The following is a 16,036-nucleotide window of genomic DNA, read 5'->3' on the forward strand; positions in this document are numbered from 1 at the left end:
CTGGGGCTGGACCTACACCTGTGTGGACACCCCACCATCCACTCACATTCACGCCGTGAGATCACTTAGGAGCGTACTCCCAGCTTGAAGTTTAAAGGTCACTCCCGCATGGGTTCACAAGCCATGGGGATTCATGTTGGAACACAAAATTCCCAGTCTGTGTGGCTCCTGCCAGACAAAAGAAACGAGTCTCTCCCAGACACACTCTGTATCTTGTCAACAATCACAGCTACGGGGGGGCCATATGGCATCTGCTTGGCACGGCCTCCATGGCACCTGGGGCCCCACAGGCACCCTCTTCCGGCCCAGGCGCAGACCCTGGTGGGAATGCTGTGGCAGCTTGGCCACACTTCTCGGCCACTGCATTTCGGTGCTGGCCCCTGGGGAGTGAAGCCTGACTCCGCCTGGCATAGGCTCAGCCGACCCGATCTCTGGGGAGCCCCCCCAGTGCTGGTTGCTCCTCATCCCTTTAAAAAATTGTGGGGAAGTAGAAAAGTACCCTCAATAAGTGAGGTCACTGACAAAAATGTAAAAAGCACAACCTTGGACAATATCTTGCTTGAAAAAAACATTTTTTGCTACATGTGAGCCAAGCCCTTCAATGAGAGAGAAATAGGCTACCTAAAAACAGATTCCGATGCAATCATCTATTATCGATGAGTTAGAAACATATATGCTGCAACAGAAATGACATGTGCAAGCACTTCACAGATTGGTGCCTACTTTTCCTCCACAAAACCCTTTGCAGAACATGAGCCTGTTGACTTTCATTCCAAACTGCATCATTGTCTACTTGCTGCTAAACTAGACAGTGGAGAAAGAACTTCAACTATCCCAAGTTTGCTTTTAAAGGCCCTTAAACTAGGCCCAAAGGCCTTAATCCCTGACAGGCCGTGTGGACAAGTGCCGCGCTGCTGTCTGCGGCCACAGCTGGTGGAGCTGAAAGCACGCAGAGGCCCTGCACACAGGACTGGAGGACCCTAACGTCGGTGCTGGCACTGCCCAGGAAGCTTGGGAAGGGCGTTCTCTGGTCTTCTGCAACGCATTCCTTTACAGAAAGGAAAATGGGAGGAAAGGTTTCACGTCCAGGGCTCTGGGCCTTTGATCATTTGAGAAACGCTGGGTCTGCAATAGGGGCCTCCGGGCTTCTCAGGCCAGACAAAGACGCCCGGCCACACAGGCAGGGCCTAGCCTGCACCAGAACAAAACCCCGGCGCCTCTCAGCGTGGAGGCCTGGGAAAGGCCCACCTCAGCCGGCAGAGGGGCCGCCTGCCCTTTGATCTCTCCTGAGACCATGGCCTGGGCCCCGGGTCAGGGAATTTCACACCGCACACACCCCAGGGAAAGAGGAGCAGGTCAAGAACAGGAGGGGGGTCACCAACCTCAGCAAAGGCCCCAAGCCGGCCCTGTTTGGCCAGTTCCACATGGCTGCATGTGTATTGTCCGAAGCTGAGCCCACTCTCAAAGTGGAATTGACATTACACGCCACAATGGAGCCAGTGAACAGTGGCTCAGGTGCCTGGACAATATGCCAGCCCTGCCCCCTGCATTGGGGTCTCGAGGCCGGGACACACTTCTCCATGTTTCCTTCTCTGTGGAGTGAACCTGAGCCACTCAGAACCCAGGCTCCATCCCATCCTTGTGGAGACACGCACTGGGGCCACCTGCATCCGGCCGCCAACCCGTGCTTCTGGTCCCCGGAGGGGCAGGTTTCATTGGAAACACAGGTGCTCCCCAGCAGCTCATCACGTCGCATGTTCACAAACACAGGCTTGGTCAGAAACACTTACATCAAATGATCCGTAACGTTCTGAAGATATTTTGGTTTAAGAGAAGGAAAATCTTTATGTGTGAGAGAGAGAAAGAAGGGAGGGCCCGTGATAAGGGGAGAAATACAAATTCCATGGATAGCTCTGAGCTCCAATAGCTGTAAATTTGGAAAGAAAAAGAAATATTTGATAAGACACAGCAGCATTAATGGACAAGGAAAAATGGACTTTTAAATGACAAAAAGGATTGTGTCATGTCCAAAACAAACAAAAAAGAATTAAAAGTATTACCAGAGTGCTTGCATTTTGTTTTTGTTTGCCCATTCCCACCACTAAACGAATCTTGGGTGTTTAAAATGATATTTGGTGGCACAAAAACTGATTTCATTTCTCCCCAGCAGCCAGTAAAGGATGCTGGTGGTGTCGGGTGGATGTGGGGTGCGGGGCTGGGTTGCAGCCCTCCCCTCCACTGCAGGACGCTGGAGAACTTGCCCAGGCTCTCCAGTCCTTCTCCATAAAGTCATGGCTGTTGTTTTATCTTCACACATTTATGTCTTTCTTTTGTGAACCAGAAGAAACTGAAGTAAGGAAAATGCTTATTTTAAAATTGCTGGCATTCATGGAAGTACATAGAAACTCATTTCTGTGATCAATGCCTGCTCCTGTCACTGGGCCAGTGATGAAGAATGGGATGTTCTGGAAGGTGGAGGTCTCCATATGAACACATATATGCGTGTGTGTTGAGACGAAGGGAATTGTTGATTCACAGCTGGGAAAGAGACCGTGGCATGCTGCCATCTCAGTGCCTCCCACCTTCCATGGGACTCTAATGGGTATCGCAAGGCCAATGCAGACTCTTCTCAAGTAAGTGTCAGAGGCGCTGAGTCAAGGGAAGCTGGACACATCTCTCTGGCCTGGACTCCTCAGGGCCTCTCCGTGTGCACCTGCCCTGTGGTGCCCAAGGAGCAGACTCAGTGCGTGCCTCCTCCCAAGCTCACCCGGCTGGGTCTCTCTGGCCCCTACTCAAAGAGATGACTTTAGAGATTGGGTGCTCTGGAGACCACCTTTTAAGAAATGCCAGAGCTCAATCCTCATGCTTTTGTGGGAGAAAACTGGATCCCAGAGAGGTTAAAAGCTCTGTCCAAAGTGATAAACCTCATTGCTGGCAGAGCCGGACCCGAGCGCAGATCTGCTCTCCCACGCTGCTGCTGGACCCGTCCTCGCACCCTGTGCCTCACGTCTAAGACACCCCACGCTGTCTGCGCATGCTGCCGCTCTGCTACATCTGTCCTCCTCCCACCACAGGCCTCAGTCTAAGACACTCCAGGCCGTCTGCGCATGCTGCCACTCTGCTACATCTGTCCTCCTCCCATCACAGGCCTCAGTCTAAGACTCCCCGTGCCGTCTCCGAGAGGAAAGCCTCCCATAGCACACACAGAGATTCCCTAGATAAGAAGGACATTCACTAAAAGGGCTGAAAGGCTCATTTGAGATGGGGTGACTGACATTTGATGGCAATTACTAACAGATATTTTTAGTGTGACTCTACTGCAAATACCGTTTTAACAACGGTGAAGGTACATCGAATACTGGAGCGACGTTCTGCACCGCAACGACACTGAAGGGCCCGCGGCTGTGAGGTGAACGCTGCAGGCTATGCAGCAAACACCTGTCAAGGACCCGCGTGTGCTCGGCACACAGAGGCAGGTAACGAACGACCAGTCTCAGAAGCAAATGTGCTCGCTGCAAACCACCTTCCTATGGCCCAGCAGAGGGACAACAATCAGCGAACGTTTTCCAGGGCCTCCCGCGAACACGGCCCCCTACGTTGCCATGGCAACGCCATCCCAGCTCTGAGCCACAACAAAGCCGCAGTGTCTGCGTCTCACCTTTGGCCATCTTGTTGAGAACCATGTCGATCAGGACGTAGGTGCCGCTCCGGCCTGCACCGTCGCTGCCAACAGAAGGAGAGAAATGACAGTTGCCGTCCACACGGAAGCCCGACCCACCGCACAGCTAGTGACAGTCCATTTCCTTCACGCTTAAGTGGGGCCAGCGAGAGGAAAGAAGGATGGCGGATGTGAGTGGGGAGGAAGGACGCAGGCTGGGAGAATCCAAGTGAGGGCGAAGGGAGGCCGCTGGGGGCTTGGAGCCTCTGAGCAGCCTGTGGGAAGAGCTGCTGTGCTCAGATGTGTTTCCCTCTTGCTTGTTCCCACCTCTTTGGCCAAAGATGTGGTACATTTTGCCAGAGCAAAATGAACTAAGTGTTTGACTGTGTCAGAGTTGATGGCATTTGTATAGAAAATATCTGCAAGGTGCTTTCTCTAGGGTTGCCGGCGGCTGGACCCCGCTGGCTCATGCAGGCAGGGACGCTTTGGGCACATCCCCCTAGGGGCTGCCTGCCGCCCTTTCTAAACGCAGGTCCTCCATCTCAGAAGGAGAAATTGACATAACAGTCGTTACTCAATCATGTTCTTTAAAAAGCACTCTCATTTCATGTCTTTCTCATCCCACCAGCTATAATTGGAATATTTACCATCTGGGCTAGAGTTGTAAAAATGTTTTGAATAATACCTCAACAGTAGCAAAGGAAAAAAAATCCCTTTTTTTCTGGAAGAAGAGTAGCCTCAGCACCATCCTTTCCTCATGAGGAATGTGTGAAGCCATTTCCTCCCCCTGTGCAGACACTGTCACTGGGTTGCACGAGTTTGAGAGGCCTACTTAAAAGTACATAGGGCTTGGGCTCACACCCACAACTGGCTTTTAAATGGAGGACCTTTTACGTTTTTTATAATCCTAGCAAAATCAATTGTGACTTTCCGGAAAAAGAATAAATGTTTCCCTCTCAAGACTTCAAGAAAGATGTGACTACCCAGCAGATATCACGCTTTCGGTTCTGCTTTCTATGCCGTCTGTAATCCCAAGAAACGATGGAAGCCTAGAGGTGAGTTTTTGATCGTAAAGAATCAGTACATTTTGGCTTTAACCTGTTTCCTCAAACAAATGGTTGAAAAATGCTGTAGTTGGGACGGTAAATGTTTCAAAAACGTCTCGTTCACATCCTCACACCCTCACTGCATCACCAAGGAGGAGAAGCGGTCGGCCTGGGCCGCATGTAACCCTCACTGCTCATTTCAAAGGGCCACGGTGAGCATTGTGGTTGCTGAGTGCGTTTCTCACTTGTCTTCTATCCACAGCATATATTCACATGAATATTTTAAGGTCTACTACAAAAATCTTCCAACTAAGTAGCTTGTCTTGATACATTTGTGGGTAACAGATGTTCTACTCTACTCTTTGAGGACAACAGACCATAATCTATTTTCATCCTCCTCTCTCATAGACAGGAATGCTCACACAAAACACACATGCTTCTTGATTGGATTTGACAGATTTGGTGTTTGTTCTTTGGAGACAGATTTTCTTTTTATTCCAGGCAGGAGGAACATTCTACAAGACACTTCTAGAAAAATGGAATATGAGTTCTTCACCAAAAGTAGTTGGGTATCAAGTCCAGCAGAGACAGTACTATTAGGTTGAGTTTTCTTTGCATAAAATCTATTCTTAATGGTGTGGTTTTAACATACTTAAGGATATGAGTCACTGAATTTTTACCAAGAGGCCTGAACCCACATGATAAACTGGAGGTGGCTGTACCTCCTGTAATGACAGATTTCGTCCCTGTTCGTAACTGGTCCCAAGCATTTCTCACCGTCTGCAGAGGGTTCTGAGCCTCTGCTGAACATCCTGGTGGCTGAGACAATGCAACAGGCTGAAAACATTGTCTCAATGTTTCTGTGTCATGGCACCATAGGGTTTAAGAACAAGTAAGGTGGCAGGATATGCTCATGGGTGAGTAGAAGGCAGGACACTGCACAGTGGGCTGCTAGAAAATATGCTATGTGAGGCCAGGCACGGTGGCTCACGCCTGTAATCCCAGCACTTTGGGAGGCCAAGGTGGGTGGATCATTCGAGGTCAGGAGTTCAAGACCAGCCTGATCAAATGGTGAAACCTCCTCTCTACTAAAAATACAAAAAGATTAGCCAGGTGTGGTGGCGGGTGCCTATAATCCCAGCTATCGGGAGTCTGAGGCAGGAGAATTGCTTGATCCCAGGAGGTGGAGGTTGCAATGAGCCCAAGATCATGCCATTGCACTGCAGCCTGGGCGATAGTTTAAAAAAAAAAAAAAAAAAAAAGCAAGCCATGTACATATTAGCAAAAAAAAGCAAGCCATTATACAGACATAATACAAGCAATGCCCAATTGTATTTACCCAAATGGCATAGAAAAGTAAGTTTATATTTTTGGTTTCCTTTAGAAGTGCCAGTTAGTTATATTTATTAAGCAATTAGAAAGTTAAGCATCTTGCATAGATTGTTTTTTGAGGTAGCCAAAACTTCTTAATTCATTAAAAGTTGTACTTGCCTGCAATGAACAATTATTGGACAAGAACGGCCCCTGTAGCACTTGTTTACTTTTCTGAAATAAAAAGAGAGATAAAAATTATAGTTGTGTACTAAGACTTTGCGTTAATCCAAAACAACTTGAAATCATTTTGCAATCGCTTGTTTTGACAGAGAAAATGAAAATTATACACATAATATCAAACATTTATTCTTCTTCTCAACATGTTATTAATCGGAGCTTTAAAACCAGTGTCACACCTTTACACTGCTTTCTCCTTCCAAGGAGGGGTGCCAGGCTTTGAACCAGTGGACTCCTGGCCCGTCCCGCCTGCCCCACCCCTGCGGGCTCTCCTCTTTCTGTTTCTGCTTATGTTGACTTGACCTTTCGTTACACTACATCTTGATTCTTCATTAAAATTTTTGAATTTTGCAATTTATGTTCAAAATTTCTTACAGTCCAGACATCATATTGGAAACTGTTATTTCTGTACTATCTAAAAACAGCATCTTCAAGGGCATTTGTGACCTGTCAGCTTTTGGTAAGGATATCTAAATTACGGAGAAACCTCTATGAAGTCCAAGACAAGTCCTTTCCGTGTTTATAACTTTGAGTATACAAACAACTTCATTGTGCAGAGTTTACATCAGAAGTTGTGAAAATTAGAAATGAGCATACATTTAAGATTTCATAACCAACCCCTAAACCAAAACAGAGGGCTGATTTAAAATTCACTCTGTAAACTCCAGGTTTTTGTTTTTTTAAATTAAGTGAAACAACTAAACATGTTTATGTAGTCCATTAAAGTTGTCAGTGAACTATTTCTGAATAAGTAAAATTAAAGACAGAATCTCAGGTTATTGGAATAAAGCATGTGTGAAGGGGATGTGTTCTAAAATGTGCTGCGTGAACTCCTACAAGAAACAAATGTAAAAAAATGGAAGTATGGACCGTAAATGGGAAAATGTCACGTTTCTTTGCAAAGGCTTGCCTATTCAGCACCAAATAGTCAGTGGAAAGTAAACATTCCATCAACTGGTTGCTTTTCTACAAACCTTTGAAGCCAGAAGGGGCAGGGTAGCCGTGGAGGGAGAGGGGAGGTAAGTGTCCAGTGAGCAATGAGCGGAGGGATGCTTGAATACGGCGGAGCCCAAACCACAGAGCTTTCTCCTCCTCTCTTGCTATTCCCCTAGGAGTTACCAGAACAAGGCCCTTCTGACGGGAGTGTGAACGCCCAGTCTGGAGGGCACAACGGGAGTTAAAGGAGCAGCTGCGGGGCCTGGACTCGGGGTGCCCACCTGCAGATGGGCCGCGGCCACAGCCTAGCCAGGAGGCACTTGATCTGTGCTGCCCTCTGGTCTGTGAAACATGAGGCTGATGCCTGAAAATGGGGCAGGCTCAGACACAGCACAACCAGCAACGGCCTCCAGGGCTGCATCGCCGTTTCTGTTAGAGGTGTTTGTTGCTTCTGGGGCACACGGTGGTGTGAAGGCTTTGGGGAGAGGCGGGGAGCACAACAGTGAACTCCTTAAAGGTAATAGCACTTGTATGCCAGAAGGCCTTGAACATTCTTGGTCCCTGGAGAATAAACAGGTTGGAAAACAGACCCACCATGTCTACTTCTAAAATGTCCCATTCCTGACTCAGGCTGTAAAGCATCGAGGGCTCCTGATGACAGAATGGATACCAGGCCCCAGGGGTGCACCCCAGCATGGGGGTGGGAAGCCCTCCAGCTCGGTAAAGACCATGTGTGTGTGCATGAGACTGCACGCATGTGCATGACATGAGCACGCATGTGCACATGTAGAATCAAGCAGGCTCAACCCTCAGACCAAATGGTGCGTGGCTTTGCTTTGAAAGGCCTTTTGCCTTTGGCAGAGGAGTTTACTGGCCATGGCTCAGCCTCTGAATCTTGCAAATGGGAACGACCTCAGTTCTGCTCCTCCAGCTTCCTGCTGTGTTTCATGCCTTGTGGTCCACTCTACGTAGAGACTAAACTCAGCTTCCAGAAGTCCACACCTGTCAGTCATCAGGGGTTGCTCATTTTTCCTCATGAGACCAAATACACAAAAAAAGCAACAGTAAAAACAAACCAACCCCCGACCCCCAAACCAGATGCGCTTGAAGAAAGTGTGCTGGTTTGAGGAAAGGCCAGCGTAAGAAGTCGGTAGACAGCGGTGGCTTATGGCCAGCTTCTGCTTTGGCAAAATGCAGTCATAACCCCCCCGGCTGGGAAATGCTTCTAGTGAGTGAATTTGTGGCTGTGATGGCCTCGAATTGCTTCCCCACTCCTGAAACTCCTGTGTCTATCTCATGGTGTACGTAAGATACTATTTTCTCTGACATGTTGTGCCTGGTGGCCTTGGAAAGGTTTCGCTGTAATTTTCATATCCGTACCAGCCCCACCTTGTGCTCAACCTTTTTACAAAAACCCACAGGCAGTCAAGGACATGTGCAGTGTAGATACAGGGTGTGGCGCAGCTGAGGACTTTATTTACAAAGATCATGCAGTTGTATCGTTACACGCAAAGCATCGCAAATAGAGAGGCAAAACCACGACATATTGAACACAAGAGTTTGTCCAGTTGACCCAAGCTGTAGACCATGGATTATTCAGGAAGGTGACACAGCTGCCTCATTTGACTCCATCAGAACAAAGCGTCAGTGAGCAAAAGGTCTCCCACAGTAGGAAAAGTTGATATTATAGAAACTTCCACAACAGGAATTCACTGAGAAAGAATGATTAGTGATACAAACCAACCCCCGGGTCACCGGGCGAGAGTGCACCGTCATGCAAAGCACCAGCAAGCAAGGTCAGAGGTCGTTAGAGTCTCAGAAAGGGGCTTCCCACATCGCCCCCTGCAGGACAGTCACAGTTTCCAATGATCACTTTTGTGACTATGCAACTGGGCTCATATTACTAGCTGCAACATCACAAAAATGACACTGGCCACCGCTAATTAGCTGGCAAGGTAAGGGTTTGTCCGTTTTACCGTGAGCAGCGTTAGTGAGCGCCATTGCACACAGCAAGAAGGGAGAGAGTAATGAGAGAGAGAGAGAGAGAGAGAGAGAGAGAGAGAGAGAGAGAGAGTTTTTAAAGCAAAGCCCTCACATGTGATGCTAATGATCTCTTAGCAGTTTCTCTTTAAAGTGTAAATGTGCTCCCTCTGGGCTCCAGAAATATTTAATTACACATCTCGGTGCCTGGCGAAGGCGCCAGGCCAGAGTGAGAATGCCTCGTCTATTGTTCAAAGATAAGAAACCCTGTAGCATGAAGATGGCCGGTGTCTTCAGAAGTGGTGTCACCTTTCCGGTTGAGGAAATCGGGGTGGCTATTTTATAGAGAAAATCCACCACTGGCAATGCGTGTCTAAGTGTGAAGCTTTCACTCAAACCCACTGGACAGGTAACACATGAAAGGTGGCCTTGGCTGAAATGCTGGGCAGCGCCAGGTAAGGCAGGCAAGAAAAGCTTTCTACTCCGACGTGGCTTTCAAAACCGTGTCTGGGGGTTCATTAACTTTTGAATTTAACAAAAACCTTCTTAGGCTGTATCTCCTCAGACCGTGGAACAAGGGAAATCTGGGAATCCAATTTTTCTTGGTGATGAATCATAAACACAGAGGGTTGGTGATGTACATGTTCTAGTCCATATATGGATATGGATGTAGCAACGTGCCCATATGCATATATGTGCAAACACACTGGATGAACACAAAGACGGGGTGTTAAGATGAATTGCTGTCTTTGTAGCTACATCCATTTTGCCAGGAATGACCGCTTTTTGAAGACTCTATTTCAGGAAATTATGTAAGATTTCTACATAGTATGTCTTTAGAAGTAAATCTGTGTTGAGAAAATGTACATAATGGCCAGGAAATCAGGGTGGGCAGGGAAGGAACTATGTACAGTAGTTGTTTCAGGAACTGTGTATAGTAGTTGTACTCAGGACTCTGGATCCACGCTCTGCGTCCCCAGGGAAGGTGACCGCAGGCAGGGGCCACTGAGTGTGTGCTGTGGCTGCGACACCAGATTTGTGTGTCTCCTTGGAGAGGATCTTGATTGACTGCTATTGATTCAAATTACAAAAAACTGTATTTTGCTTTTCAATGTAGACTAAAAGGCAAAAGAAATTGTATCGTAATAAGCTTCAGAAATTCAAGAATTCCACAGAGAATTCCAAATCCCTTCTTTACGACAGTCCTGGTCTTGCTAACCTCCCTCCAGTGACATAACTGTAGACCCAAGGATGAGTGACTGTTAACAATCAAGTCACTTTATGACAGAGGCACAGCACTGGATTAAAATGCATTTGGTTCTTATTCTCCTTGTTTGCATATTTATCTCTTTTCCTCAACAGGCAGACTTCTGGTCAGTTAAATGTAAGATATATTCTATACAATTTAGAGCTTGGTCACTGATGCTGCTGACAATTTCATTTTCCTTGTGGTGGTTTATTCGCTAAGCACCACCACCTAGCCAGTGTGGACCGACTGTTCATCACAATCAAAGCTGTGGTCTTAAATGCTGCTTTTTTTTTTTTTCATTGTCAATTTCTTCCTGTAAGACAGAGTCTAGCATTCATTTCAACAGTTCAATAAATACACTCTAAAACCAGACAACTTACTGGGCGACTGGCGGACTGGAGCAATGAACAAAAAACTGAATTTTTTTAAAAAGGTCAGTTTCAAAATAGCCCTAAAAATATAGACAGCCACGGGCTAAGTGTCTCCGGGCTTTCCTGCAAGATCACCCAGGGTGGTTTCTGGGCCTGCACTTGTTACCTCTTTCCACCACGCAGCCAGATGAGAATCCAACTGAAAATCCGAGTTTTATTCATCAGTATCCTGTGGCTCATACGCTTTAGGCTCTTTGTCAGTGGACGAATCTTATCAAAAATAATGGCCCTATTTCCACAATTCTAAGATGCCTATTCCCCCTCACATTTTAATAACTCTGAAACTAGAAAATCACTCACAATTAACACGTGCCGTTAATGGAGACTTCCCACCTCTCGCTTCCCTTCCCTTCCCCCTGCGGTTCTGACACAGACGCTGCCCTTGGCGCGAGGGGCATCTTAGAAGCACAGAAACCTGGCATCACTCCCCCTCTGCCGCGCACTCAGTGCACACTGTCCTGCCGGTGGGCTGTGCGTTATACCTGCGGAAGTCCAGGAGGGATCTTGAGGAGGAGGGGACTCCTCGGTCATACCAACTCAGGAAGTGGAACTGGGTCACGGTGCGCGTCTCGTTGGTCTGCAGGTTCTTCAGATAGAAGCTTCTCACCAGAAAGTCCTCGCACCAGATGTGCTCAGAGACCAGGTTCACCTGGGAGGGAGGGCAGGAGGGAGGGGGACAGAGACAAGTGTGGACATCGTGAACCAAACCGCAGGCACTGAGGAGCCCAGGGCCATGTCTGACGAGAGAAGCGGGTGCTGCAAAGAGGCCCCATTGCACAGCACAGGGGGGTTCCCTCGGCTTCACGGCCTCCTCCCACCTTCCCAATGTTAACACTTATGCTAAAGATAGCTCTGTGTGAGTGTGTGTGCTTAATGTTATTTAGGGGCTTGAGCATCACATAATTTTTTTAAAAGTTACAATCCAAAACTATCCTACTTTTTGTCTTTTGCATGTCCATGTTATATAAACCCTCAAAGAAAGGAACCAGAGAAAAATTACACTTTTAAACAAAACCAACGACACAACTATGTGTTCCGCTAAATGGTTCCACTCTACGTGAGACTCCATCGTGATGTGCACGCCTGGATCTAGAACAGGAAAAGCAAAAGGCTCACGAGGCGCGCTGATGTGAACCTGAGCGCAGGCACTTCCCAGCCTATGCGTTTCTGCAGGAACCCCAAAGCCACAGCTGTGTGGTTTAGGGTTCACACTTAAGCCCCTAACTCACTTCCCCCTGTGGAGCTTCGGCATTCTCACTCCGTTTAATGCCAAACAGAATCAAAGCATGCATTCTAGTGCTGGCTTAATTGCCTATGTTTATTTAGTTCATTCTTGACATGGGCAGAAAATCCAGCGAGATAAATAAACTGGTCAGGAGGTTATCCTCAAATAAAAAGGTCACATGATCCAGCCACAAAACTCCAAGCAGAGCCACGGGGAGGCCACACGGCTCAGGCACTGGCATCAAGGATGGGAGCCAGGTTCTTTTTAAAGACGGACCCCACTTAAAGGCCTGTTATATGGGATCGGGACCATGCTGTGAGGCAAATGTTTTTTCTACTCTGTCAGCATTTGGATTTAGAAAATCTAAAAAATAAAAACCACACCACATTCCCAGGGTCTGGTTCACGACCACACAGCCGTGTGAAGCATCCACATGCGCAGTATGGTCCTTGGGGGTGGCTCAGCCTCCATCCCCTGAACATGGGGGGCGCTGAGCCTCCCTGCACGGGGCCAGGCTGCTGGGGCCGTAACGAATCTCATTCAGAGGAGGAGCGGGGCCCAAGTGCTCCTCGTCCAGCTGGCGGGTCCTGGCCTGGGTGGTTCTGGTCCGAGTACCTCATAGATGTGGTAGAGGTTGGAGCCTTCATCTGGCCAGTAGTGGTAGCACTGCCGGACGCCGTTCTCCGTGAGGGGCGTCAGCATGACGATCACCACGCAGCCGCTCTCCCACACCATCTGTGGACAAAGAAGGCCCGTGGCCACCGCGTGACTGTCTCATCACCGCGTGACACGTGTAATTACTGCACTCGGAAGCAGAGTCCAAATTTATTCCATTCACAGGACATTTATTTCATTTTCTCAGACATGTTTACTCTGCAGCTGCCTGAGTGTCTCTGAATGCACTGGCCCATACTTTGCACGTTCCATGAAATATTAGAAATCCCTGCAAATTTATCCCATGCCATTTAGAGCTTCCTCAGTTCTAGGTTCAGCTGTGTGGCTTTCCAACTTTTGATCTGTAAAGGAAACTTTCTATAATGCCACACATAACAGCCAGCACTTCTCCAGGTGGTGCAAGTGGAACTCGGCCAACAGCCTCGCTTGCTGGTGGCTGGCATCATTTTGCTCACCTAGAGAAACGTTTTGCTTTGTGAAGCTGCGGTCCTATCAGAAGCAGTCTCTGAAAGGCTTCTTTTCAAAGTATATCACGGAAAAGCAGCACTGTACTGCTGCAATTTCATTTGTTTATACCGAAATATGGCAACACTATTCAGATTAAAGCAAATACCAAATTGATTTACTAATTCTTATTAGCCACATTGAAACACAATAAACAAAAGCACATTTAAACACACAGAAATGACAAAGACACAAAGTCCTCTGACCTCGCTTCTTTGCAAACACAACTGGCTACTTGTGGCTGTGAGCCTACATCTTAACATTTACAGCCTAATTACCCAAAACCATTAATCCTGTGGGGCACATTGATGTGGCATTTGTAGATTTTTATTAGCATATTAAATTATAGAGTGAAGAGGGGTCTGCTTTTTCTGCAATGGGTTACATTAACTTGGCAGAAATGTTTGTAAGCAACTGCATTTAGATGTAAATTTGGTATCCAAGACAGTTTCTATTTCTTTTAAAAACAGATACAAAAATCCAATTAAGATCTTGTTATTTAAAAAACCCTCATATCTCAAATATAAAATGCTGTCATCGTAGTGCATGTTACTGAATTCCACATTTATATTTTAAAAATCAGACACATACATGATATTTTCCTCTTTTAATATTGATTTATGTTCTCATGGGGCTGAAATAGGGCACCTCACTGTGTATCATTTACATTGGAAGCTAACGGAACCAACTGAAGTATTTACGAAAAGCCCACAAATAAATATGAATTATGCTCAAATTCACGCACTTCCTTTCTCCTTAGTGCCCATCCAACAACAAGATGAGAATTCAAAACGTGTTTCTTACGCTAAGCTTTTCAGGCTTTCAAACCTGCTCCTCCAAATCGGTACTTCCATCACATAACAATTTAATGTGCCTTCAGAAGGTGGAGAAGCTCATGGAAGCCATTACGAAAATGAGGAAAAACACAGATTTTATGAGTGTAATAAAAATACAATGATCTAGACCATAAACTAATCATCCGGCACTCGGCTCCTTGCCGCCCAAGTGTGACATTACCGAGCCCCGTCGACTGGGGGGATCTGCGCGGCCTGGAAGCCGCGCTCATTGGCTCTCGCGTCTGCCCTTCATTATGGGGCGCCTTCCCGGCTCTCTGAAGATTTGGTTAAGATTAAATCCAAATGAAACTTAATTTAAACAAACAATCCCAAAGGCGCTCTGGGGAATAATATTTCTTTTTAGGTCACTGTGTATAAAAGCAGAGAGGGGAATTTACTAAATCAAACAAATAGGCAGCCCTACTGGGTACCAATATTACAAGCTGTTCACGGATCTGATTACATTATCTTGTGTTCCTTCGAATCGGTACATAGCAACCCAATCTAGGAGGTGAACTACGTAGGGCATTTCTCCATCTGTTTCCAGCCTTCAACAGCAGCGCCTGAGCAGTTAACCTCACGGTACATCGCAAAAATCCGTTTGGATTTTGGTACAAATACAGAGTATCACTAAAAATCCCAGTCAAGTGGGATTAGAAAATTAGAAAATCCCAATTTCTAATCGGGGAGAAGTTTCACTCTTTTCTTTCTCATTGGCTTGGTCGTTGTTGACAGGTGAAATGCAGAAAGTGCTCACCCCTGGCACCTGTGACCTCATTTGGATACAGGATTTTCAGACGTAATCAAGTTAAGATTGGTTTGTGTTACAAATCTTTGAGAAAGCTATAACTTTCTCTTTCAGGAAGTAAATAATGACCCAGGGTCCTTATTTAATCTTCATGTAGTTCATTAAAATAGGCAGTTTACAAAACTGTATTGTTGAATTCCAGAAATGACCATTTCTAGCACTTCCGGTTTGGTGAAGGGTAAGAGAACACGGCACCCATGGCCACGTGCACAGCTGAGCACCTGCACACCCGAAAACCTGCACACCCAAGCCCCTGCACACCTGAGCCCCTGCACAGCCGAGCACCTGCACAGCCAAACACCTGCACACCCGAGCACCTGCACACCTGAGCCCCTGCACAGCCGAGCCCCTGCACAGTCGAACACCCACACAGCCGAGCACCCGCACACCCGAGCACCCGCACACCCAAGCACCTGCACACTGGAGCACCTACACAGCCAAGCACCTGCACAGCCAAACACCTACACAGCCGAGCACCTGCACAGCCAAATACCTGCACACCCGAGCCCCTGCACAGCCGAGCATCTGCACACCCAAACACCTGCACACCCGAGCCCCTGAACAGCCGAGCCCCTGCACAGCCGAGCCCCTGCACAGCCGAGCACATGCACAGCCAAACACCTGCACACCCGAGCACCTGCACACCCAAGCCCCTGCACAGTCGAACACCTGCAGAGCCGAGCACCCGCACACCCGAGCACCCGCACACCCGAGCACCCACACACCCAAGCACCCGCACACCCGCACACCCGCACACCAGAGCACCTGCACGGCCAAACACCTACACAGCCGAGCACCTGCACAGCCGAACACCTGCACAGCCGAGCACTTGCACAAGTGAGCACCTGCACACCTGAAACCTGCACACCCGAACACCTGCCCCCCTGAGCACCTGCACACCTGAGCACCTGCACAGCCAAGCCCCTGCACACCCGAGCCCCTGCACACCTGAGCACCTGCACAGTCGAGCACCTGTGCACCCGAGCACCTGCACACCGGAGCACCGGCACACCGGAGCACCGACACAGCCAAGCACCTGCACACCCGAACACCTGCACAGCTGAGCACCTGCACACCCAAACACCTGCACAGCCGAGCACCTGCACAGACAAGCACCTGCACAGCCGAGCACCTGCA

At 47.9% G+C, this 16,036-nt stretch overlaps 1 protein-coding gene across 1 annotated transcript in view; it reads right to left on the minus strand.

Annotated features, from left to right (window-relative positions):
• Positions 1-16,036, minus strand: part of PTPRN2 (protein tyrosine phosphatase, receptor type, N polypeptide 2) — a 789,125-nt gene that overhangs the window by 25,097 nt on the left and 747,992 nt on the right. Inside the window, exons 17-20 of the mRNA XM_011941545.1 lie at positions 12,692-12,811; positions 11,334-11,500; positions 6,196-6,249; positions 3,659-3,723 (exon numbers count right to left, since the gene is read on the minus strand). Coding sequence (XP_011796935.1) covers positions 3,659-3,723; positions 6,196-6,249; positions 11,334-11,500; positions 12,692-12,811 — 406 coding nt within the window. The remainder of the gene's footprint in view (positions 1-3,658; positions 3,724-6,195; positions 6,250-11,333; positions 11,501-12,691; positions 12,812-16,036) is intronic.

This window comes from Colobus angolensis, unplaced genomic scaffold (genome assembly GCF_000951035.1).
Source record: "Colobus angolensis palliatus isolate OR3802 unplaced genomic scaffold, Cang.pa_1.0 Scaffold2, whole genome shotgun sequence".
NCBI lineage: Eukaryota > Metazoa > Chordata > Mammalia > Primates > Cercopithecidae > Colobus > Colobus angolensis.